Below are 25,317 nucleotides of genomic sequence, written 5' to 3'. Positions count from 1 at the left end.
ATATTCGCGGTTTTAATCGAAAAAGGAGCTTTCAACATTAGCGTGAACACAGGCACGTGCGAAAAATCATGGCCGCTTTTGTATCACTGACTGCCAAAGGGAGCCCAAATTTTGGTACAGACAGACACCGTCTAAATCGAAGCTGGAGAGGGCAACGCATGTAGACTAGTAATTGCGCACCAGGAGAGGGGACGAGATATTTCGTTTCCAAGATGGCAGCTTGTTCCACAGGAAGCCCAAATCGAGTGAGATTGCTCTTTTGATGGCTACTTCAGCAAAATATGTGTTGATAATTGGAAACATTAAAACACATATTTAAATTAAGCTCCTTTATTCCAATATTCCGATCAACCTTTATCATGGCACACGAGAGAATGACAAAGGTTTGATCTTAGAGTACGCTGATTACTTTATCAACCTACGTGTGCTACAACTGCAGTTATATTTACAAGTTACTGCATATCTAAGTACAAGGACTTGTTGTTGCTTTGAACTTTGTACGTAAATAAAATGTATATTTCGAGCAAGTAACGCGTACTCCGCAAAGTAAAACGTCTAACCGCAATATCAAACGGCTATCATGAGAAGCGATGGTATCATGGAATCAAAAGGTCGGCACGACGTATCAATGGACTGTTGAGGGGTAACAGTGATGACAAGAAAACCAAAGCAAATGTCTTACGGCCACCCTATTTAGGTATTCGTTATTTAACGAGGTGGATTCCGTTTCTCCATAGACAGTAAAAGCAGTATGTGTCAGTCTTGTTACTTGATACTTCCTACTTATGATTTGCAAGTATTGTTACTTGATACTTCCTACTTATGATTTGCAAGTCTTGCTACTTCATAACTACCTATCTACAGAGAAAGACCTATTACCATGCACGACCCCGGCCACGATATGAGGCACCGCTTCCGCGATACGGCGGGCCTCCCCTGGTAGGAGCAGGTGGAGCTCTGTGAGCAGGCACGCCACCAGTGTACTGGGGCGGAGGATGACCCCTTCCTCTGTGCATCATGGGAGCACCTCTTGGCGGGTACTGGCGAGTTCCACGGCTGGGGGCAACTGGGATTGATTGAGCAGGGATACTACCTGCATGCATAGGAGGTGCAGGTGGCTGAGGACGTGCCGGTTGACTTCGAACAGCAACACTGCTAAACCTGCTTAAAGCTGGCTGTCGAAGGCTTCCATCACCAGTACTTCTGATTGGCACCGCCCCACGAGGAACTGCACCTCTAGGTATTGCTCCTATGGGAAAAGCACCTTGACCTGAAGCTTGGGGAGCCTTAGGCAAATGCTCTCGCGGTGTAGCCTCGAATGGAGCTTGGGCTGGATTTCTGTAAGTTGGTGGTTGTGCCGGTGGTGCTTCACGTGAAGGGCGTTGGGGGGGATTTAGTGACCTATTTGGCTTTTGGGAGAGGTCAGATACATGCCTTCCCTCCGCTGGCTGTTGTTGGTAGGCACCTCTTCCTCCCTGAGCTGGATAACCTTGTCCACCCCCACGTGGCGGAGGAGGGGGCACACCTCTTCCCCTTGGTGCACCACGCCCAGCAGGTAGCCCTCTACCTCTGGCTGGTGGCTGCTGAGTTCTTGGTGTTGGAGCAGTGCGCTGGGGCTCTCTCGTCGATGGATGACCTCTACCAACTTGCTGAGGGTCTGGCCGTGATGGAGGTTCTTGCTTTTTATCTTGAGGTGTTGGTGGTCTCCTATCGTTTCTATGAGATTTGTTTTCGCCGGTTGGTTTTCTTGAGTCAGGGGTGCTTGACCTTTTATCTTTGGGTGATGAGCTTCTCCTTGCCTCATTTTCTCTGAGGTTCTTTACATCTTTTGATTCCACCGTTGATTCTTTGTTGCCCCTTTCTTGAGGATTTTCTCTTGTTTGAGATTTACCAGCCTTAACGTCATCATTTGAGTTTCTGTTGTCGCTACTGCTTCTTTGTTCTCCACTATCTCTTGATCGATCTCCAGGCCTTTGATAAGGTGGCTGATTTTGCTTTTCAGCAGACAAACGTCTCTGGTGGTCACCTTGCTGAGTTTGCGAATCATGGAGCCCAGAGAATGTATTCCTAAGTAAACTTCGAGTATACTGACTTTCTCGTTTATCGAAATTGCCACTGGGAACATCGTTTCTAGACTGCTCATAGCCACTATCTGGAGCCCTTCTTTCGGAATCTCGCAATGGTTTCCTTTCAGATTCAAGTGATCGCCTGTCAGACCTTTGTGATCTTCCCCTATCAGCAGGCTCGAGACGCGGTCTGGGTCGTCCAGGTTGTATTCTATCTTCATTCCTTCTGTTATCATCACGAGTAAAGTGCTTCTCCTCAGGCATTCGACCTGTCCTGATATCATAGCGATCATGGTTGTGCTGATCCTGCTTGTTATATGCCTCAAGTCGATCATGGTCTAATCTTCCGCTGCGTTCCGTAGCCTGTGACCTCTCCGGTGAGCTTTGGTGTTCTACTTGTCTGGAGTCATCAACGTAAGGTCTCTCTCTGCCATCATACTCACCTAGCCTCCCGTGTACCTGTTGATGTGTTTGAGGAAGGTTTCTGGCAGGCTGTTCTTCTAATTGCTTGGGAACTTCAGCTGCGACCTCCTTCTCCTGGTTCTTTTCAATTGCGTTTAATGTTGGAACACCAAGCACACTTTGAAGCAAGGATGACTTTTCACGAACAAAAAACTCCACGTGCTTGATGCTCTTGGCATGAAGCTCCTTTGTTATTACTGAAGCAATGTAGCAATTACACAGTTTGCAATAGAACTGCCTATTCCCCGAATCAGCAAGCCGTACTATGTACTCAGGACCGACATTCTCTCCTATTCGAGGTTTAGCAGTGGTAGCTGCTACTGCTGCTGTTGCAGTGTTGCCTACAGAGGTAGACTCTGCATCAGAACTCTTCTTCTTCAGTATGGACTTCAGTGGACGAGCAGGTTTCTCTCTGACTGGAGCTCGCTGCTGGCTCCCTTGAGACGCAGAGAGGTCATCTTGAATAGGCAAGGGTTGAGCAAAGCCACTGTGACCATAATCAATAACCTGCGGTCTTTCAAATGACTCTTGTGGCCTAGCGTACGTCTCTTCGCCCCCTTGGTGCTGGTCCCAGTGACTTTCTTGACCAACGACTCCTGGATGCTGACCATAGTAGTCTTCTAGTCCGCCTGCCTGAGAGGCGTCATACTGATAGTCTACATACTCTTCGCCGCCCTCTGCATAGCTTGCCTCAGGTGCAATCCACTGCTGCTCTTCGGTTTCAACGTAGGCCTCAGTGTAGCCTTCCCAGGTAGTTGCATCAGTCACATACTGCTCAGCTTCGAGGTATTCCTGTCCTTCAACACCTTGGTAGGTCTCGTAGCCGTACGTTTCCGCTTCTGGGACCACGTCCTCGACATAATCTAAAAGGAAAGTATGTTTAATGACTTTCTACTGCAAAAAGTCAAGAGATCTGAGGAACTGCTTTAGACCTTCATGTGAATGAAACTTTTAGTTTCATAAACTAATAGTTTAATATTAGCATTGTAATTTACATCATATATCCATACAAACGAGAACAAGGACACCTATTACAAAGGACCTTTTCACCCATGTCCACAACCCATATACAAAACGTCAAATGCTTAGACTTGCTCCACATCCTACCATGCGCCACATCTTGCTCCACACCGACTATTACGTCATAGTCGTTACGTTTCAGTTGGAAACGAATGTTCTTGAAAAATTACTTTGGGGCCACCCCAATGAAAAAATATTGGCTAAAGCCCTGTGCAAACTGCGCCAGCACCTTCCAGCATTGCTGGCAAATTCTTGCTCGAATGACCACAAGACAAAGGAAATGTCAGAAAGTCAATTTCCCATTTTGACATTTCCTTTGCCCTATAGTCAGTCAAGCGAAAATTCGCCAACAATGCTGGCAGGTGCTGGCGCAGTTTGCAGGGGCTCAAGCCCCTGATTACAGCGTGTATTACAAGGCCTTAAGGCAACTGAATTGGATTAAGGCTTATCTAACAGTTATAAAATACATTAAAATAGGTACAAAGCGATGTCAAAACCAAATCTCCCCAGCTCGTTGCTCACCCCATTCGTCGTCCGCATATTGTGCTTCCCCTTGTCCCTCCACATACACCTGCTCTGATGGGTAAGCCTGTTGGTCGGCACCTTCATAGGTGTAGTACTCCTCGCCATAGGCTTCAGTAGCCTCTACAGCAGGCGCCAATAGCTGTGAGGAAGGAAAAAGAGGAGAAACCTTTCAGCAAACGTTGGTAACAAAGGTAATACTTGCAGAGTATTACCATGTACGTGATCATGTAACACAGTCGTTTGTACTGGACTTAAGCTCAGTGAGGCATCATATTTTAATTAAATATCATACAACTAGAAAGTCTACAGACAATCTGTAGAAAATCTAAAGATAAATCCACACGGGGTTGAAGCTGATGTTGAAAACAAAGTGAGCACAGTGCTTGAGACCTTAGCGAAATCATTCTGTTCTTCGAGTGGTGTCCTACAGAAATCTTTAACCCGTGTTGAGTTATTTGCGAACTTCTGGTCAGAGTTTCTCGAAAACCTTAAGTAATTATCTGTGTAATTACCGATAAGATTTATAGTTTTCGTTTTTTTATGATCTGCCTGTCTGTTTATTACAACAAGGATGCTATGCAGGGAAGCGTGATGCCGCAGGACAATAGGGCAAGACCACACTACCCTTTCTATCTTAGCAGTCATCTCAAAGCTTGACAAGAGACAAGATAATCTTATAGGTTACGTGGTATGATCAGAGGCTCATGAGACCTACGCGACAAAGCAAATACTTGTCTAGCTGGTTTCGATTAATATGGTCCGGTTTTTAATTATAAGAGAGAGTTCTAAATCAGCCATCAAATTCACAATTGATTTCTACACAACACAGTAGAATTCCCATAAACGGGGCAAGTTGGGACCTAGACATTTGTTGGTTGTGTAACAATTCCAGAGGTTATTTAAAAGTTATTATAAAGAAAAAAAAAGACTTTAACATTAATCTCGTATAAGTTTCATTTAAGCATATCTGCTTCCCCTTTCCTGGCGGCGCTATGAGTTCAAGTGTTATGGCTTAATTGTAACTTTAGACAATGTAACATGGACATTTGATACGCCTGAGAACATGTTATCTTTAGGATAGCGTTTCCATAAGGATAGCGTTAGCTTTAGTATAGCGTTAGCCTTATGAACTGTCTTGCAAATAAAACAATTTCTGTTGTGTGTGTGTCGGGCCAAGGATGTTTCAGAGATTCAATGAATGAAAACCAGTCAACAGACTATCTGCCCCTCGGGAGAGGCAGCACTTTGCTATAAAACTGGGGAGGATATAACTTAATCCAAGAAACAACCTCTGGATCTGCTACTGCCAAAACTCTTTGTGATGGGGTGCATTGATGATCTAAGCCCTGTTCATTACACACTCACCTGTCCATCCTGTCCATAAACCTGTCCAGCATCATACCCCTCCACGATATTACCTTGCTCATCGTAATAGTACACCTCACCCTCCTGGTAGGGGTGGAACTGGCCGGCCTCGTCGTACCAGCCCTGTTCTTCGTTGTAGTACTCGCCCCCCTCCTGATAGTAGTCCTCGTACCCCACTGCTGCCACGCCCTCTTGTAGAGCTTCCACATCGCCTTGGTCCACGTGGCTGCCGCCCTCGAGACTCTGATCATCAAACTGGTCATCATTGGCTTTCTTTCCTTCTTCATCACTGCTAAATATATCCATTTCCGCCTTTTTCTTTCTCTTTTCCCGCTTCCTTTCTTTCTTTCGCCTGTTTCTCTCCTCCTTGATCTTTTTTCTCTTCTCCTTACGTGTCATCTCTTTTCCTTCATTCTCCTTTGACTCTTCTTGCTTGTCGCTTTCCTTTTTCTGTTTATTCACTTCCTCCTTTGGCTTGTCTGCAGCTGCAGCAGCCTGCTCAGGAGCACTCCCAGGAGCAGCTTCCTTCTTGGCTTCCTTCCTACCAAAGACTCTGTCAACCTCACTTTCAAAGACTGCCTTGAACTTATGATTTTGAGCGATATCATCTTTGTTAGGCTCTGCCTTTTTGGGCTTGGCTGGTTCCTTCCTTAGAGGGACCTCTTCCTCGTCTTCTTCATCCACAGGAACTCTAAATACTGGATGAGCTGGCGCTTTAAGACCTCGGCCTGCGGGAATCTTCATTCCTTGGACTGTCCGAGTAATAGTCCTTGGCACAAACACACCAGTGACTGCTGAAACCTTGGCTTCTTGGACAGTTGGATTGGTTTTTATGTCCTTCTCCTTTGATCGACTTCTTCTGAGTATTTTCTCTGTGTCCCCTGAAGCAGCCTTGTTGGGGAGTTGCGTCTGTGAAGGTGGCCCCATCATCTTTGATACTCCAGGGTCAGGCTCTTTAGAACTCTTTTCAGTTGATGTTCTCTTTTCAACTGACTTGGATTTGCTCTTGCTTCTCACATCTTTAGATTTCGCATCAATGCTCAACTTCTTATCTTTTTTTGCAGCTGTAGCTTTCCCTTTACTAGACTTTGAGTAATCTTCATCGTAACTCCAGCTTCTGCTCCTCTGTCGCTTGCCTTTCCTTGAAGAACTTCTGCTTCTGCTTCGTCTCCTACCACGTCCCCGGCTTCTACTTCTACTCCTGCTACGGCTGAGACTGGAACTTGAGTGGCTACTACTTCTGCTACGTCGCCTGGATCTTTTGCGACCCCTGCCACGATCACGGCTTCTGCTTCTACTGCGACTGCGGGAACTGTAGCTGCTGCTCCTACTTCGGCTTCTTCTTTTACCTCTGCGACTCCCTCCTCTATCTCTACTTCTACTTCTGGAACTCAAACTGGTACGACTACGACTTCTTCGTAGGCTTCCAGGCTTAAAAATGTGACGACCGCGAGTTGGATCATTGAATCCCCTCCCTCTAGCCCCTCTGATAGCCTGAAAGCCCCTTCCTCTTCCACGCCCACGGAAAGTACCTCTTAAGGCACCACGCAGCGTTCCACGATCGCCTCTGCCACCTCTAAACCCTCTGCCACGTCCTCTAAACTTGTTCTCTTGGGAAGAGGTAAGAGGGGGAGGTGAAGAGTCTTTCAAGCGTCGAGAATCTTTTTTACTCACAAGTCGATCTTCTGATTTCTGCCTGGCTATCTCCAAGTCAGAGTAGAGAGTGCCTGAAAAAGGTGGAAGGGCGGGACCGTAGGGACTATTGGCATCTTTATGCTTTTTCTTAGGGTCTTTCTCTTTTGGAGAATCAACAATAAACTTGTCAATAACTTCTTCCCATTTGGACTCACTTTCACCAAGATCTGCTGGATCTTTCTTTGATTTTGGCGACCGTGATGGTGCTGCTCGGAAGTCTATTTCAAGTTTCCGTTTTCTTACTGATCGATCACTGTCATCAAGCGGATCATCAAGAATACTAGTCTTGGACAAATCGTTGATTTTCCTAAAGTACTCCTCTTCCTCTCTTGGAAGGGAGTATTCACCGCCAGTCTGTATACTCCTCAGATATGCAAGTTCCTTCAGTGCTGCACGCAAGTCGGACGAATCGGACATTGGCCCTTCCTTTCCAGAGGAGAAAAATGGTCTTCCCAGGTCAAAGCCACTAGGACTACCTGGGCTTTTCTCTCTCCTTTTACCCCGATTCTGAGAGTCACCTTTTGACCGTGATGATCGTGAATCATCAGTTGAACCACGTTTGTCTTTACCCTCCTTTTTCCCTTTTGAATAGGAAAAATCAGAGTCTGTTTGTTTTTTGTCCTCATTTCCATAGGCAAGGAGGGTGTCTCTAAAGCCCATTGCACTTGGGCCTTTTTTAGAATGGGCCTCCTCTTCCCTCTGCTGCTTTATCAGAGCTCTCAAGTCACTCTGTTCGCTCTCAAGCTTGCTGAAGAGCTTTGTCCTAGCTTCCTCTATCTCCAACTCCAGGTCAAGAGAACCATCAGTCACCTTCTCTCCTTTCCTCCCATGTGAGTAATCAAATGTCTCTACTCCGACCGTCTCTCCGTACGATGGATCAACCAGACTAAGTGATCCAGTTGACTCCAGGTTCACTAAAAACACAAAGAGCTTTAGAGTAGGTAAGGCCCAAATGGGAAATTACTATAATTCATAAAGCATCAAATATATTCTCTAACCATCCTTGTCTGGATCTTGTAATATAGTTCTTGACAGTTTTGGAATCTTGTCTCTTAAATCAGCAGCTCCATCTGTCCCTAAAAGATTACTTCCTTCAGATCCTGGCTTCTATGACAATTAAGAATGTGAATGAGATCTGAGAAATCATATTTCTAAGGGGCTCACAAATATTCTAAGGTTTTGAGATGTTTTATGCTTCATTTGGCAAAGCGACAGTTACTAATAAGGGACATTCTGAGTATAGATGGTGTAATAAAGATATGGAGAGAGAGCCTTCAGTCACTTTGAGAGACAACCTATTGAAACCACAACAAACTTTTAAAAGATCAACATCATACACATAGTAATATGCTGCATCAACAAAGGCACCTAAACTAAACTCATATTACCAGTGTAGGAGATACGAAGAGGGCTTAACAAGTACAAGTCATGTACATAAAGACTAAATGAAGAAATATATGTTATGTTCTTACTGGTGTGTTGGCATTTGACCATTTACAACAGCCAACAAGTAATGCTCCATTTGTGTGTAATTTATCCCAATCAAACCCACAAACACTCATCTAACGCTTCTTTTCCATAGTTTTATATTGTCTATCAGATCATCTGAGGGTTATATTGCATTTTGTTCTAAGTTGAACTACTTTTATACCAAAACCCTGAAACAGAAAGAAAGATTAGTTTTAGATTGGTTTGATAATGTACAATGTCCATCACAGAAAAATAATTACAATACACTTCCTTTTTAGCATGTAACATAGCACTCACCATTTCCTCCTTCCAGAGTCTTGATGAAGGCAGGCTATTACTTAGTGTCATGTGAGTAATATGTTGATAAATGTCTTCCTTTTTAGAGATATACAAATGTATCTAATGTTCCTGTTTCATGGCACCAAGGGATCCTGGTTCTTCATAAGCAGAGATAGAAGAAAAGCCTATGTACTCCAGGTGAAGTTTTCACAACTTTGTATTTGTTTAAACTACAATGTTCTCTACTTGTGAGAAGTTGGAATAAGCTAAGATCAGGGTCATTGGCTAGAATCAAAAACTTTAAATGACTACACCATTGAAACATGACCAAAATATAAATTTTATTGTTTCTTTTTACCATCCTATTTCACAAAAGGGTCTGGGCCCAGAATTCAGCTCAAAGAGAGTACAAGTACAAAAAACAAGTTAATTCAAAATATTTTTTAATATTTCAGGGATACAGTATGTTTACAACTACTTAGTTAATATTGGAAAGGGGTTTCTTTAAGATTGTGCTTATTAGAATAAATAGACCAAAACATTTTTTAGTAAACAAAGAGAAAATGTGAAGTTACAAAGTTGAAACAGATCGGTCATAGTAATCAGGGCAGGGTGCACATTTCATTCAGACCAACAACATACTTTGGCACTGTTTTAAGTTTCTGGGTGTTCTTTTGATCAGATCATGGTATGCTATAATATTAATCCTACTAATCTATTTTAAATACTAATCCTTTGGGGCAGGTGTATAATATAGGGTTTGGGTACATCACAGCTGCTGTTTTTTTATGTCCATTTTAAAACTGAATATTATACCTAGACAACACATCCATGTGCCTATGTGGCTATCTGAATGACAACCCTGGGAATAATATATTTTTAATTCTGAAAAAGGTGGCTAAGAGTTAAAAATTTAAAAAAAGTGCATTTAGGCCAAGTCTCAAAAAGATGCTTAATTGTTTTTTGTCTCTTAAATTTATATTTGAATTAGTGAAATTGTTCAAAATGGTCTATAGTTGATATTTGAGTCTTTGCTTTTTAGCATTCACATTTAGGATATCTCCTTGTATCCATCACCAAAGTCATCTAGACAACAGTAGGCGCTATTTTGGCATCCCATGAAACATTGATTGATATTTGAACCTTTCATTTTCATAACTTCAACAATTGCTGAAGAACACCTCCTGGCACTTCTCTTCAAAATCATTGCTATCAGAGGCTTTTTTGAAATCCCACGAAGAAAGATTTGCAAGTTTTCACAGTGTCAAAATACAGAACCACTTGAATCTACAGGTCTCAACTCACTCAAGGAATTTTCTCACTTTTCATCTCATGTAATTTCATCTGCATAAAATGTAGCAATATAAAGAATGTACAGTTGTATATTACCACATCACCACAAGCACTTTGAAAATACAGCTCAACACAGCCACCAAGGTTTGTCTATCTAATGTACTCAGCAGCCAGGCCATCCTTGGAAACCCAGGGGTATTTTCCTCTAACGTTTCACTTGTGAAAAAAATAACCCCTGGGGAACAAAAAGGAACAAACTTGGCAAAAGAATCCAGGCCTATGGTGAGCTGTGATTGGTCATCCTCCTGAGGTTGACCGATCACAGGCTTGCTTCTTGAACAATGCATTAAAAATTTACATAAATATAGTGTCTAATGAGAACAACTTCTAATTCTAACGACTAATTCTCGGTAAAAACATGTTTAGAGTGTCTCTATTGAAGCCAGAACAGCTTTTGGCCCTTAAAGGGTTTTAAAAAAGACAGGATGTTTTTGCTCAACTACCTAAAAGGTTTGGAAAGAGTTTGTTTTTTCAAGCCATACCAAAAATGTGCGACATTTTGAAAGCAAAAGGACAAGTTCAGCAGGGAACCAGATGGTTCTTGTAACTTGTCCTCTCCAGTAATAATTCAAGACCAGTTGACCTATATGAACTCTATTTGAAATACGTACCGCTGATATTTCCAACCCAAAGGACACTGACATTTTAGTCAAGGGAAAAGCAAGTCATTCGGCAGTGAAGCGGTGAAGCTATTACTTGGCACTGAAGTTTAAGCTTACAGAGAGAATGTTGGCTTGCAAAAGATAGAACGTTGGCTTGCAAAATGTACAAATAAAGTCCGCAAAACAATATTGTTGAGATACATTCCTTCCAGGAAAAATCGTGGAGAGTTGTTCTCCAAGCAAATGCGATTTGAATAGCTTGTACCTTTTTTTCTTATCTGAGACTGTTTCCCAAAAAATGCGGCAATAATTCAAAATTTCCTCACATTTCCGAGTAGAGAAGGCTAACGCATTTTTCTTTCATAAATAACAAAAGATCGAGCTGGCAAAACGGCAAACTATATCTAAATGCGTAAGATTTCCCAAATGGATTTGCCTCCAAAAAAGATTGAAATATACCTCTGGGTTTCTGAAGATGCAGCCAGGCAGCTATGCCACCGCACCAGAAATCCCTTGCTAGGCAGCTTTGTTTTGCTGTACCCTTGCTAGGCAGCTTTGTTTTGCTGTACCCTTGCTAGGCAGCTTTGTTTTGCTGTACCCTTGCTAGGCAGCTTTGTTTTGCTGTACCCTTGCTAGGATGCTTTGTTTTGCTTTACCCTTGCTAGGATGCTTTGTTTTGCTTTACCCTTGCTAGGCTGCTGTGTTTTGCTGTAACCTTGCTAGGATGCTTTGTTTTGCTGTACAATTTTTTATTGCTACTAGTACAGTTAGCCTGATCCTTTGTGAACGTATAAATTATTTGACGGACGAACATTCAACCGGTAACGTGAAAATAAAGCCTAAATGAGCAGAATTCTACAGTTATCAGTACTTCTTTACTCCTTGGCATTTTTAGTTGATTAATACTTTTCATCCTAGTTCTTTACATCTTTAAGAAGAAAAGAAGTACTGCAAGAGATATAGGTTATTCTCCCAGTAGCTTTCGTACGGGTTGCTGTTTTTTACCATCTCTCTCAACTTTTTTTACATCAAGTAAAATAGTAGACTTACCAAAGTATTCTCGTTTGTACTCGGGACAATTTTCTTCCGATCCTTTGGATCTCTCTTCACAAATGCATCTATCTTCTTTTTTCTTCGATTCATCTTGCAGTTGCCGCGATGAAAGCTCGATTAAATCAGGAATAGCCCGAAAAAGGCAACACTCGTGAGCTCAAACCCCTCGTAGCCGGGTTAAAATGATACTGAAAATGTAGATAAAATGTATAAAAAAGGACAAAAGGAGAGCCCCTCTGACTAAAAAGGTTATCTTCTGGGGGTTACATGGAAGGAGAAGATTTTGCATGCGCTTTTGATCGAGTACTTCGTGTTTCACTTGATGGCTGCTTCATCAGACTTTCACTCGGCCGCCATTATGGACCGAGAGCATCACAACCATGAGCCTTCGCGCGCTTATGACATCACAAAGAGACATCATCAGATCACATGTGCACCAACAACGACACGTGATTATTTACTTCGCACGCGCGCGAGTCCCCCGGCAAGGGTCGAGTTCTACTCTTTGATTTTGTTAAAGTAACCAAACCTTAGCAAGACATAGAAAATACATGAAGCTGTGAGCTTTATGTGAATGCCATGTGCTGACCCAAACCTGTTGGTATGGGTGGGGGGGTACAGGGGCGGGACCAGAAGTTCCAGAAACAGGAGGCCATTAGCTGTCAGCCCAACTTGGCAGTTGGATAACGGGTGAAATACATTAAATATCTGAGAAAACCCAAGAGAGCCAATGTGTGTGAATACAGAGGATGTATGAACATTCTCACTAAAATTGGGGAATTTTGAGATCTCAAAATCTTGAATTACACAGCTTGACAACCCCACGTGGATTTAGTAATTCGATCCTTCTGTTTACTGTTTGATATATAGCATAGCATTACAGCTTAGTGCTTAGTTTCGTTTGCAAGCTTCAAAGTGTCCTACGTACATAAATCTAGTTTTCTTCCCACCCTCCCACCCTTAGATAGTGGTGGGCAGAGAGGTCGTATTTCTTTTCGGTGGTAATTTATTGTTCTACCGGTTCTCTGGAAATAAACCTCTCTCTGTGCCAAACAAAAATCGAGTGTGTTTTTCTTATAGGGGTTCATTTCTGGGTAATTAGGCTTGTGATGAGGTCCAAAGACTTGTGACACCCGCCTTATGTGGGTGAGTTGACAGCTATGGGAGGCTAAAGCAAGAGTTTCAACAAAAATGTGCCCAGATTAATTGCTTTTCTGTATATTCCACCCCTAGATATGCCCCTGTGGTGGACCCTGGCTCGCAAGCATGGTGCTGCAGGGGCTCATACAAGGGGGGGGGGGGGTGGATTGAAATGTCACTTTGTTTGAAGAAAATAAATGTCTGAGGGACGAGGTACTGTCCATTTTCCTTTGCCTGCTTGACTTTGCTGACGCGACAAATCCAATTCAGCGTGAAGTATGCAAGATCTATTTAGTGACCAACCAAGAACCACTTGATCAGTTGTAAGCCGTCTATCCGGCCATTATCCACCCCCCATTTTGAAGTCCTGGATCTGCCCCTGTGCTGACCCACAATCCACAAAGCTCTGGCTACCATTCTGGAGAAATCCCTTATACAAGACTTGACTCCATTGGACATTAGCCTCCATTATTGGCTTTGCATAATCCTGCAGAGGGCTGATTAGCTGATGGATATCAATATAACACACTTAACAGCCTGTAAACAGGCTAGCCGTGGTCCCCAAGACATCCAAATTATAAAATGGCCAACCTAAAGTATCCAGAAATTGTGATTTTCTGGTGATAGCCGCACATTTTGTTTGGATGTTTGGACACTGGAGGGGACTGATCCTGTAGGGAAGGAAATGAGGTCTGGATCTCTTCTAGTGTCTTATGTTCTGCATCTGGTGACTAAAGTCTTGTTGCCTGTAATCCAAACTTCTTCCCTGGACTAAAAAGATTATGTACATAAGAATAATAAAAATGTATTGTTAACATCCTGTGTTAAAATTTGTTTATCCTCTAGGGATCATGATTTATGTAATCTTTGTTTTACTGTATCAGAGACAAAAATTAAATTCTGAAACAAATAAAGATATATTAAGTAATCGCAAACTAAAGTACATGGACTGGTGTATTGGTTCAGTGAATAGAATAAGATGATATGTAACTAACAAAACATCAAAAAACAAAACAGAACCCATGTGAAAAAGAAACAGTTTATTATATTATACTTTTATGGGACCATTGCAATCTCCAACTTTTCAGAAGAAGCAATAATGGCCTTGCTCTTGAAAGATCCGAAACCTACAATTTTACATCTTGTAAAAAAAACTGATGGTATAACTTTGGCTACCTAAGCTGACTGGCATAATCTGTAATTAGTTTCCTAGGTATCCACAGTTTACTTCTTTGTATCTTGTTATTGGAGCAGTGTAGCACAATAGTGTTATAACAGTTCAACCATTGTGTAACCCTAATCTGAACATATCATTTTGAACATAATATGAGCCTTCGGTAGTTTGAAAGAGTGTGAAGCACTGGCTGAATGTCAACGGTGGGTCTTGATCTGCCTGCAAGTCAGAAACTATTCTATTAGGCATTATAGGAAATATCCTGTTAGACATTCTAGGAAATATCCTGTTAGGCATTCTAGGAAATATCCTGTTAGGCATTCTAGGAAATATCCTGTTAGGCATTCTAGGAAATATCCTGTTAGGCATTCTAGGAAATATCCTGTTAGGCATTCTAGGAAATATCCTGTTAGGCATTCTAGGAAATATCCTGTTGGGCATTCTAGGAAATATCCTGTTGGGCATTCTAGGAAATATCCTGTTAGGCATTCTAGGAAATATCCTGTTAGGCATTCTAGGAAATATCCTGTTAGGCATTATAGGAAATATCCTGTTAGGCATTCTAGGAAATATCCTGTTAGGCATTCTAGGAAATATCCTGTTAGGCATTCTAGGAAATATCCTGTTAGGCATTCTAGGAAATATCCTGTTAGGCATTATAATATCATATCATCTTATGATAAGACCAAATTTGAACTAACCTTCAGCTGCCCCATGACAAATACGATAATGCCACCATTAGGAAGTGGTTGGGCATCTTGTGATGTAATCACATGTAACACTTGTTGGAAGGGCATAGACTGTAGATCATTTGAAAAGAAACAGTTAATGTAGGAAGTAAACAGGCAAGAAGTAGTCTTGAATTTGAATTTTTAATGAGCTTCAAGGTTCAAGAACATCCTGGCATCTATGAATTACCATTCTGAAGCTGCATTGTCACAAGTTTACTTCTGGTCGATTACGTAACAATCTTTGGTGATTTTAAACGGAAAACTTGGAAAATATTTCAAAATTGTGAAAGTAGTGTGTTTATCGAAAGTTACTTTGAGAAAAATTTGATTCTAATAGATTCTTCTGTCTCTTAACAAGGTTTCTGTTGGCCCTCCAGAAGTAAACTGGTGACAATGCGGCTATAAGATGATAACAAAAACCTGTTGCCCATTTTCAGTCACATGTGCAACTTGTGCCATTTGTTTAAGAGTCCTGAAAGATTATTGGTCATAACTTCATAACTTTTGAATTCTTACTATTCTACATTTATCACAGCTTTAAACTGGTCACAACTAAAACAGCATTATAGTGGATCACCTTCCTACAGTAGCTATTCACTGAAAAATACTGATAAACACACAGAGAGCAATTTCATAATTTGATTTTTTTTAGGTTTGCATTCTTTTTTATTTCGTGTGTGTGCTTATGTATTTCATGTCTGCTTTTTTATGCCTGGTGCCTTTTGGAGCTCTCTCATTGGCTGTCAGTCTAATGGCTGTTGTAACTGCAGAATGGTTTCAGTCACCAAAAACAAGTTGCCAGTGGTTGAAAGCAGCAGTGTAGTTATATTGATGGCTACCAAATGTTGGCCTATTCATGTGGAGCATGGTGGTGTAACTATAATATGAAGGACTATAATTGTGCAGAACAACAAGTTGATTGGCCAAATTGTCTTAATTTGGGATTTGAGACCACCTCACATGGCATGCAACCAGATTTTCAAGGAAAGAATATGTGAATATGTTATGAATATGCAAAGAAATAATTAATAAAAAGACAAATCATTTCATGTGACTGAATTTAGAATCGGGATTAAATGATCCCCGCAATTTAATGGCACGAGGTAAAAAGTAAAATAGCCTAAAACCCTAAAAGAACAAGTATGATAAAACATAACAAAACACCTCACCACAAGTTTCGCAACGATAGCCTCTGTCCCTTGGATCTGGGCTCCTTCAAAGGTTAACATCGACCCCGGTTGCTATATACAGGAAACAGAAATGATCACAAGTCAACTAAGCAATAACAGAAGATAACATACCCCGGGGTGGGCTGTCAGTTAGGCTAAACTAAAATTCTATTGTAGCGACAACGAAGTTACTTACATAAAGTGGAGCCAAATTATTCCTATTTGAGTCAAAGACACTGTAGTAATATTCTACGAACTGCTTAGCCACTTGTTCGAACGGCTGTGACATAGTTTCGATGAAACTGTTAAAAAATTGGGTAGAATTCACACACACTTCGACACTAGCAGCCACATCCAGTTGTAACTTTCCCAGGGTTCCAATCGAGTAATACACAGGGAGCCCAAGAGATTTCCACGATTCCCTATGTTCTATCCTCAAAACTAAAAAGTAAAATGTTATAAATATTAATTTAAATGCCAAAATATAGATGAAATAAAGCATTTTTTTCTGAAGCTTCCGCCGAAATGTCTAAAACTTTTACAATGCTGGTATAAGTCCGGTACAAACTCGGTATAGGTTCGTATTTCGGATGCAGGTCGGACTTTAGTACCTAGTCTCTTTTGGTCGAGCGTCTGGCAGCTGCAAGAGAAGAGAGATCTTTTCAAAATCCAGACACTGAAATTATAACATATTTCTTAGTGGAGAGTAGAGTATAACGATTTTTCTTCAAAATGTCAGTGGCATTCACTTCTGCAAGACGTCCAGAGCCCAGTTCGCAGTCTGTGCAAGAGGTAGGCCGGAGTGATTGTGGGACTGTCTCCTCGTGGGGTTCATGCCTGTTCTTGTAAGCGATCGTAGACTCCTGAGTCACACTCGTGGTGATCTTTCTTTGGTTTTATCTATCTGTAGTGCCTGTGGTTAGTTTTGATGGTGATTCTTTATTAACGTATTGTCATGTGGCTTCTTCATTAAGTCGGTTGTAGCATGTCTAAAGAATGTGCTAACATAATGAGTTGACTTTGAGAATAATTTTGCTTGTAGAATACTTAAGTTACTTACCTTTTTTTTCTCTTTGCTATATATATTTTTAATTATAACTTTGAAAAAACAGGTGTACAGATAATAAGGCTCTTTCAAAAATGCATGCAAAACATAAGCTGAAAGTAACAATTAAACTATCATACAACTAGTGCAGGAGAGGGGAAAAAAGATGAATTAAAAATGTCAAACATCCTGAATTTCTATTTGCACTAGCATGTAAAAAGAAGTGGAGATATAACATTCTCATACTCTATTGAAAATCAACAGAAAACAATGAAAACAGAACACTTCTTCTCAACTTGCTTTTCCATGATTACAGTAGCTCTCCTACTGTACCACCCCCCTGCTTGCCTGTGACAATGCTTCTTACCTTAGACTTAGTTCCCATTTTAGTTACACAAAACATAACAACAACCTACAATGGCTATACAAGCCCACATGCTAAGCAAGTATATTTACACAATTAGGAAAATATTTGTGTGCAGTTCGGTGTTTGGTATCTGTGGTTTATCTTATCTGGTCAAAAATGTTAAAAGGCAGGTGATAAATGTTGATTTCATGGTTTGTGTCAAGGCCTGAATCTAAGTACAGTACTTCAAACATTCCTAGAGTAGACAGCAATTATCCTTTAAATTTTTAAAATTATGACTAAAACTCATTACAATCAGCATTTAAATATCACAAGAGGCATTAATGACTATCGATATATCAGATGGATTCTCCTTCTACTGATTCTAACCCAGAGATCATCTGTGTATGAAGTGTATTGGTTCTATGATGTCAGTAATACAAGTAAAATGAACAATAAGCTAAACTAAACAGAACATAACGAGCCGCATGCTCCTAGCAACTGAATTTTTTACCCCGGCCCCTGTGGAGATTGATGCTTTTTGAGCATCGATCTCTACGGGGAGGGTTGTAGGCTACAGCATTCCAGGTAACACTTCGATCCACTAATCCCAATTACCTGTCAGAAGAATGACAATAATAAATGATGCCTCAAATTACCTAGTATTCCAACCATATGCGACAGGCTTTCATTTTCAGTTATGTTAACTTTTGATTTTAGAGGTTTGATCACATCTTTTTGTGGGAGTCATGAATGTGGGTAAGCAGCGCACAAAAATTGTATTAAAGAAATAGGATTCAATCGCTAAAATGGCAGATTAGAGTCCCCAAGATGCGCCAAATATTTATGACATTGCGTACATGATTATTCGGGAAAACACAATTATTTTGTTTTATTTTATGGCCAAAAATATAGAATATCCATAGTTTAGAGAAAGGTGACGTGAAAGATCGTGACCTGGGCCATAATTGAGATGAGGGAGTAGAGGAGAGGGGTCATGGTCGGAGTGCCTTGGGCTCTCAGGTTTCAATGTACAGGACTGGGTCCTGATATAGTATGAAAAAGGTGGCATATCCCTAAAGCTCTCAGGCACCTAAAGTTCCAGGACTTTACTAATTGGATCCACCAAACAGGATAGCATAGCATTGATATGGTACACATATGGTACACATTGGCACACAAGTTCCAGGACTCTATTAATTGGGTCCACCAAATAGAATAAATAATAAAGAAAAACGTGGCATATCCCTAAAATTCTCAGGCACCTAAAGTACCAGGACTTTACTAATTGGATCCACCAAACAGGATAGCATAGCATGGATATATCCCTAAAGCTCTCAGGTACCTAAAGTACCAGGACTTTACTAATTGGATCCACCAAACAGGATAGCATAGCATTTATATATCCCTAAAGCTCTCAGGCACCTAAGGTAACAGGACTTTACTAATTGGGTCCACCAAATAGGATAAATAATAAAGAAAAACGTGGCATATCCCTAAAGCTCTCAGGCACTTAAAAGACCAGGACTTTACTAATTGGATCCACCAAACAGGATAGCATAGCATTGATATATCCCTAAAGCTCTCAGGCACCTAAGGTACCAGGACTTTACTAATTGGATCCACCAAACAGGATAGCATAGCATGGATATATCCCTAAAGCTCTCAGGCACCTAAGGTAACAGGACTTTACTAATTGGGTCCACCAAACAGGATAGCATAGCATGGATATATCCCTAAAGCTCTCAGGCACCTAAGGTAACAGGACTTTACTAATTGGGTCCACCAAATAGGATAAATAATAAAGAAAAACGTGGCATATCCCTAAAGCTCTCAGGCACTTAAAAGACCAGGACTTTACTAATTGGATCCACCAAACAGGATAGCATAGCATTGATATATCCCTAAAGCTCTCAGGCACCTAAGGTACCAGGACTTTACTAATTGGATCCACCAAACAGCATAGCATAGCATTGATATATCCCTAAAGCTCTCAGGTACGCAAGTACCAGGACTCTATTAATTGGGTCCACCAAATAGGATATATAATAAGTAAAAACGTAGCATATCCCTAAAGCTCTCAGGTACCTAAAGTACCAGGACTTTACTAATTTGATCCACCAAATAGGATAGCAGAGCATTGAGATATACCCCTAAGGCTCTCAGGTAAGCAAGAACCAGGACTTTAGGATATAGAGTAAGTAAAAACGTAGCATATCCCTAAAGCTCTCAGGTATCTACATAATACCAGGACTCTATTAATTGGATCCACCAAATAGGATAGCGTAAAATATAGTGCAATATATGTATCCCTAAAGCTCTCAGGTACCTACAGTTTGTACCAGGACTTCATTAATTGGATCCACCAAATAGGATACAATAGCACACGTAATAAACTTTTTTCCTCCGACTCTCCCCCTCACCTCTGCCCCCTCTCTCCTTACTCAACTCCCTGCTTCTAAGCATCTAAAAGGCGACCGCGTTCTCGACCATAGCACGCAAATCGCATGCAGCACGGCGGCCTTACCCTTTCGTGCTAGTAACTTTGAAATGGAAGAAACCCATATAATAACAATAGATTTAGCAGCTTTCGGACTCCCGCCATTTTGAATTATTTTACCGCGCTTTCCTTGTTCCGATTCCAGTTGTTTTCCCTGCTTGATCGTCCCTGCCTTCGAAACCACTTAGAAGTTTTAGCGACGACCAAAAGCCCTTGAACACTGTACAGATTTCTAATAGATTCCTTTGTTTAACCAAAAGCATGTGCTTAGCGATGTGTGTACTCTGGTGATTGAGGACCTCGTGTCAAACATTTGCTTTCCTGTAGATGCATCAAACATTGAAAAACAAAAACTCCTCCATATAGATAAATCCTACAAAATCGTAGCCACCCCTGTGCACCCTATCCTGGTTGGAACTATATCTCTTGTTTGTTTTGGAGCTTAGATTTTCGGTGATCTGTGAGCTGCGCTAATCACACTCTTTCGGCGATGTAGCATAAATCGGGCCCGCTTCCTTATTAAGTTTTGTTGCTTATGTCGAATCCTCAACTAGGCAATGCTTTATCATACTTACCAGACTCAAAGATACAAGTGTTTCACCAACACCTATGGTGTCAATATCATGCTGCAAATCTAGTACGATGACAACAATATGATGTCACTCCGTAGCAACCACAGAGGCAGTATTTTTTAACTTCCGGTTGCTTGCGGCTCGTAGTGTGAACTGAAATCTTTATTCAAGTTTTATTTTCATTCTAATCCAGTGCACTATCTTCTTGCAGCTTCTTGATGAAAACACTCAACTAATACAGGTACATGACATTTTTAGTTTGAGGTCTGATTTGTTTTACTTATTTAATAATTTCCATTTTATTTGAAGGCCATAGTTGATTATCAAAACAAAGGAAAAGCTTATGAATCAACACAGTGAGTGCAGATGGAATTTAACTCCTAATTTATTTAGAAGCTGTATGCTGTTATATACAAGGGTATTGAAGGAAAAACAAATACAGTCTGGACTATTTGCCCATGCAAACTTTTGTGAAACTTTCCATAATAAAGATTCTGTATGTTAATGTGAAACATTCCATAAGGATTCTATAAGTTAATGTGAAACTTTCCATGAGAATTGTATATGATAATGTAGAACTTTACATAAGGTTTGTATATGATAATGTAGAACTTTCCATAAGGATTGTGTATGATAATGTAGAACTTTCCATAAGGATTCTGTATGATAACATGAAACTTTCCATAAGGATTCTATATGTTAATGTGAAACTTTCCATGAGTAACGCGAGCTAATGTATCTTAATACTGTACTAGTACATCTTTTTATTTGAATTGAGATCCATCCTTGATAACCAGGACCCCAAGAAAGGTTTTCCACATAGTCTGCAATTCAAGTGACTTGCATTTGTCTTTTCTTAGGTATCAGCAATTATTGCATCGCAATTTGGTGTACCTTGCGACGTTGGCAGACTCCAATCAGACAGGCCAACCATCCCAGGTAGTATGTCTCTTTATTATTTCACCCTTCTACTATATTGTTATTTTTTTCACCCTTCTACAATATTGTCATGTGTTACCAGCCATCTCAGGTAACATGTCTCCTTATTCCACATTTTCTTTTAGTTGTCATGTTATTAAAGGGCATTGCCACCAGTTTACTTCCTGAGGGCTGATGAAAACCTCAACCAACAAAGACAAAATAATCTAGAGACAAAAGAATCTTTTAGGATCCACACTATTTAACATCTTTCTCAATTATCAGTACCCTGGTTCCAGAGCATTGAATGTCTCTCTATTTAGTGGCCAGCGAGCTTAGGACAAGGCTCTGGCCTCTCGAAGCCTTATTTCGATTTATGCCTCACTTCCGTGTTAACGTTTTGTGATTAGCATGTGTCAGTTTCATGTGTGCTACCTTGGTTGTAAACATCTCTTCACTCGGAAATCAAATTCACGAGTATGAAAAGTGCATGAAAAGCAGATTTAAAACCAACAAAATCTGATAACCCATGGGATCATTAAGAGTTTAGTGACAAGAATCTGTGCATAGAAGGAGGTGTGAAATACAACATTTTCTCTGGAAATGGCTACAAGGAGGAAAAAATTGCAGATAAGCTTGCAGTTATCCTTGGAACAAGTCTATCAAAGAACTCAGGGGCAAATGACCAGTACAAGATTGCTTGAGTCAAATCAACTATCATTGAGGCGAAAGCAAACGCCAGGAATAAGCTGGAAAATCAGTGATTTCCTGTTGCCGGTTGGCAGCACACATAAGACATTTCGCTGCTTGATGATCTCGTTAAGAGACTCCTCTTGAACAGACATTTTCAATACTTGTTAATCTTGTATCTAATACAGACTGCAAAGCATTATGAAAATTCTTGTGCTCCGCTTCTGCTTCTTTTGCTTCGATGTTAGTTATTGCGAACAACAACTATTAAAAAAACGGTTTTGACCTTATGAGCTTGAAGCAAAAATACACAGAAAATCTCACAATTTTTTGGTTTCCACGACCACACGTCAATTGGCCAATCAGCCACAAGTTCAGATTCAGAACTTATCATAAATCGAAATAGTGCTTCAAGAGGCCAGAACCTCGTCCCTAGAATTTGAGTTTTTGTACTTTGTAGAGTAATATAATTGTGACACAGCACATACTTTTTAACAGGGTACTGGTTCCTCTGGACAAAAGCCTCTTGGCCTAGGCCCTACCTCGTCTGTAGGTCTTATGCACCCACAGGGTCTCTCATCAGGCGTTGGCAATGTGATGGGTGACAGAGGACCAACCAGTGTTGGTCAATCATCTATGCTGCAGCCCTCAACCAATGAAATGCCCCAAACTCCAATGAGCACAGCAGGAGCACCATATCCAGGCATGAGCCCTACTCCTGTGAGTAGCTACGGCCAAGCGACGCCGCCTCCCCAGCTACAGCACCCTTCTGGGCCCAACCCTGGGCTTGGTTCCGCAGCAGGCTACCCACAGTCCTCTGGTGGGCAGATACGGGGAGCAGGTCAGCCGGTTATGGGTGGTCCCATTGGAGGTTTGCCGCAGCAGCAACAGGCAGGGATGCCTCGGCACCCTCCGCAGATGAAGCAGCAGCCGGCACACATGATGGGTGGAAGTCAGCAGGCGTCACAGCAGTACATAATGCAGCAGCAACAGCAGAGGCAGATGCAGTACAGGCAGACTAATGCGCAGCAGGTAGGTGAATGTAAACTGTCTCTGGATAAGGTCTCTAGTCAAGCCATGATGAAGCAGAGATAAGAGTTTAGGAGAGTTTGACTTTCTCCAGTGAACCAAGTTTTTTTTTTTCATTCATCCCATTGTACCAAGAACATAGACTACCAAAGTGGCTTGAGGATTGTGGGTAGATGCATTCTCTCTTGTTGTGTTTTTAAACCTTCCTAAAGGATACTGTACTATGTTAACGATTCATTTAAATTTTTATTCACTCTTCTTAACCCATTGACTCCTGGCTTTTTTGGAGCTGAATTTACAAAAAACAGACTGAAAACAGATACCTCCCCCCCTATTCTGAGTTTTATACAGCCCGTCAAAGTCAAACACAGCTGCACCTAGTCAGTGGTATCCAAGCTTTCCAACAGTGCTTTGCGGTCCCAACTTTTAATTGCTTGTCGTTGTGCTGAAGCCAGCACAAGTTGATGGTTGCTTGTATTTTTCTTCAAAAATACAGCTATGAGCATATTAGGAGAGTGTCTCAGGACATCATGAAGTCTTTTGGGGCATAATTGAGTGCTTTGCTTATGGATATTTGCAAGCAAAGGTGGATTCATGATGATTTTTTCTTGTTTGGCTTTGCCCGGATGAGAAAATAATTTTCTAATGAATCACCACAGCTCTCCTAAAAGCTGTCTTTTCTGAAACCAAATTGATTCCAAAATTGTTTACACTGCTATTCTGGGTCTGTATGACCTGGAATTGATTTGTTTGGCTTCGGGGATAAAAAACCATCTGACTTTGGGGAGAGGAGTGTTGACTGGCCCTCCCCTCGTGAATTTTTCCCTGGATCTCCCAGAATGCTTTGCAATACGTAAAGATATTTTCGTGGTTGAACAATCCTTCAAGGAATGGACATTGTGTTTTGAGGCCAAGGAAATGTACCTGGAGGATCAGAATAAAGGTATTTATTTGTGTCTTGAGCTGTGTTTGCTGATCTCTCTCCCTTGTGTGGTATTTTGAGCGTTTTATTGAGAGGGGTGATTCTGCTTTTCTCTCCTTGTTCGATTTGAGATTTGTCAAAGAACCTGTGCTATAATTTGGCTTAAGAGTAGATGCCAACACCTTGGTTGGATGCATATCTGCAAGACCATTTATCCCTTAGGCTGATGCCCGAGTATCTTCATCTTGTTGTGTTTATTTTGAATTTATGAATTTTTTGGGTTGTGGGTACTTCCCAAAGCCGGTACAGGCCGGTTGAGGGGTCAATGTGTTAAAATGATACAGGCTTGTATTTTAGCATCTGCCTGATTGCTTGTTTTGTCGTACCAGGTCCCACAACAACAACAAATGGCTGCAAATCCAAATAACTATTCATCACAGAGTGGAGCCAGCATGATGCAGGGCTACACACAGCCACAACAACAGCAACAGCAATCACAACGATACATGTACCGACAAGCAACCCCTCAACAACCCCTCTCACACATGCCCTACCCTCAACAGCAGAGCAACCCAATGAGGATGGGAGGACAGGCGATGAATATGGGACAAATGGGTATGGGCGGGGCACCCCCCTCAGTAGGACAACAAACCATGGGACCATCATTAATGGCAGGACAATCTCAAATGGGACCAAGCCCCATGGGGGGTATGGGGCAGTCACCTATAGCGTCTAGCCCTATGGGACCATCTTCTATGGTTCAGTCGCCTATGGGCTCCACACACTCGCCCATGCAGTCTCCCATGGGTCAGCCCCCAGTTTGATTCATTAACTCTCAAGTGAATTCAATGTGGTAATAGGGTCAAACTTTTTTTGGTTGTGACTAAATGTATTATCAGCTAGGAGAGGTTTCAAGTTCTTTGTGAGTGTAGAAAGAATTTAAGGTTCTCTTATTACGCCAAAAAATGCATCACATGAACTCGACAACACCTGGGTTTCCAGGGTGGAGAATACGCCATCACCACTGTTGAGATAATGGCAGGGTGGAGAACACCCCATCACCATGATTGAGATAATGGCACGGTGTAGAACACCCCATCACCATGGTTGAGATAATTGCAGGGTGAGAACACCCCATCACCATGGTTGAGATAATGGTAGGGTGGAGAACACCCCATCACCATGGTTGAG

At 41.4% G+C, this 25,317-nt stretch overlaps 3 protein-coding genes across 5 annotated transcripts; 1 reads left to right on the top strand and 2 right to left on the bottom strand.

The window, feature by feature from the left end:
* Window positions 1–314: 314 nt before the first annotated feature.
* On the bottom strand, window positions 315–12,027 carry LOC5510836. 3 transcript variants are annotated; one of them, XM_001631258.3, is made up of 5 exons: window positions 11,888–12,027; window positions 8,132–8,240; window positions 5,439–8,047; window positions 4,071–4,212; window positions 315–3,391 (listed from the first exon to the last, which is right to left on the bottom strand). In XM_001631258.3, exons 1-5 carry the CDS (start codon window positions 11,978–11,980, stop codon window positions 876–878), a joined length of 5,469 nt encoding a protein of 1,822 aa, XP_001631308.3. In that variant the 5' UTR covers window positions 11,981–12,027; the 3' UTR covers window positions 315–875. The 3 variants fall into 3 exon arrangements, with proteins under 3 accessions (XP_001631308.3, XP_032235978.2, XP_032235977.2); XM_032380087.2 differs by having other exon boundaries at window positions 8,132–8,237; window positions 11,888–12,026; XM_032380086.2 differs by lacking the exon at window positions 11,888–12,027 and adding an exon at window positions 8,606–8,993.
* Window positions 12,028–14,055: 2,028 nt separating this feature from the next.
* LOC5510845 (nuclear transport factor 2) lies at window positions 14,056–16,489 on the bottom strand. Its single transcript, XM_032380091.2, has 4 exons — window positions 16,301–16,489; window positions 16,105–16,176; window positions 14,906–15,004; window positions 14,056–14,423 (listed from the first exon to the last, which is right to left on the bottom strand). Exons 1-4 carry the CDS (start codon window positions 16,391–16,393, stop codon window positions 14,310–14,312), a joined length of 378 nt encoding a protein of 125 aa, XP_032235982.1. The 5' UTR covers window positions 16,394–16,489; the 3' UTR covers window positions 14,056–14,309.
* Window positions 16,490–16,709: 220 nt separating this feature from the next.
* LOC5510849 (calcium-responsive transactivator) lies at window positions 16,710–25,029 on the top strand. The gene is made up of 6 exons (XM_001631231.3): window positions 16,710–16,896; window positions 20,779–20,808; window positions 20,877–20,923; window positions 21,428–21,506; window positions 22,674–23,207; window positions 24,516–25,029. Exons 1-6 carry the CDS (start codon window positions 16,837–16,839, stop codon window positions 24,948–24,950), a joined length of 1,185 nt encoding a protein of 394 aa, XP_001631281.1. The 5' UTR covers window positions 16,710–16,836; the 3' UTR covers window positions 24,951–25,029.
* Window positions 25,030–25,317: the final 288 nt, after the last annotated feature.

Source organism: Nematostella vectensis, chromosome 13 (assembly GCF_932526225.1).
Source record: "Nematostella vectensis chromosome 13, jaNemVect1.1, whole genome shotgun sequence".
Classification (NCBI taxonomy): Eukaryota; Metazoa; Cnidaria; class Anthozoa; order Actiniaria; family Edwardsiidae; genus Nematostella; species Nematostella vectensis.
Note: the sequence above shows the minus strand (reverse complement) of the source record. Positions and strands in the feature narration are given on the sequence as shown.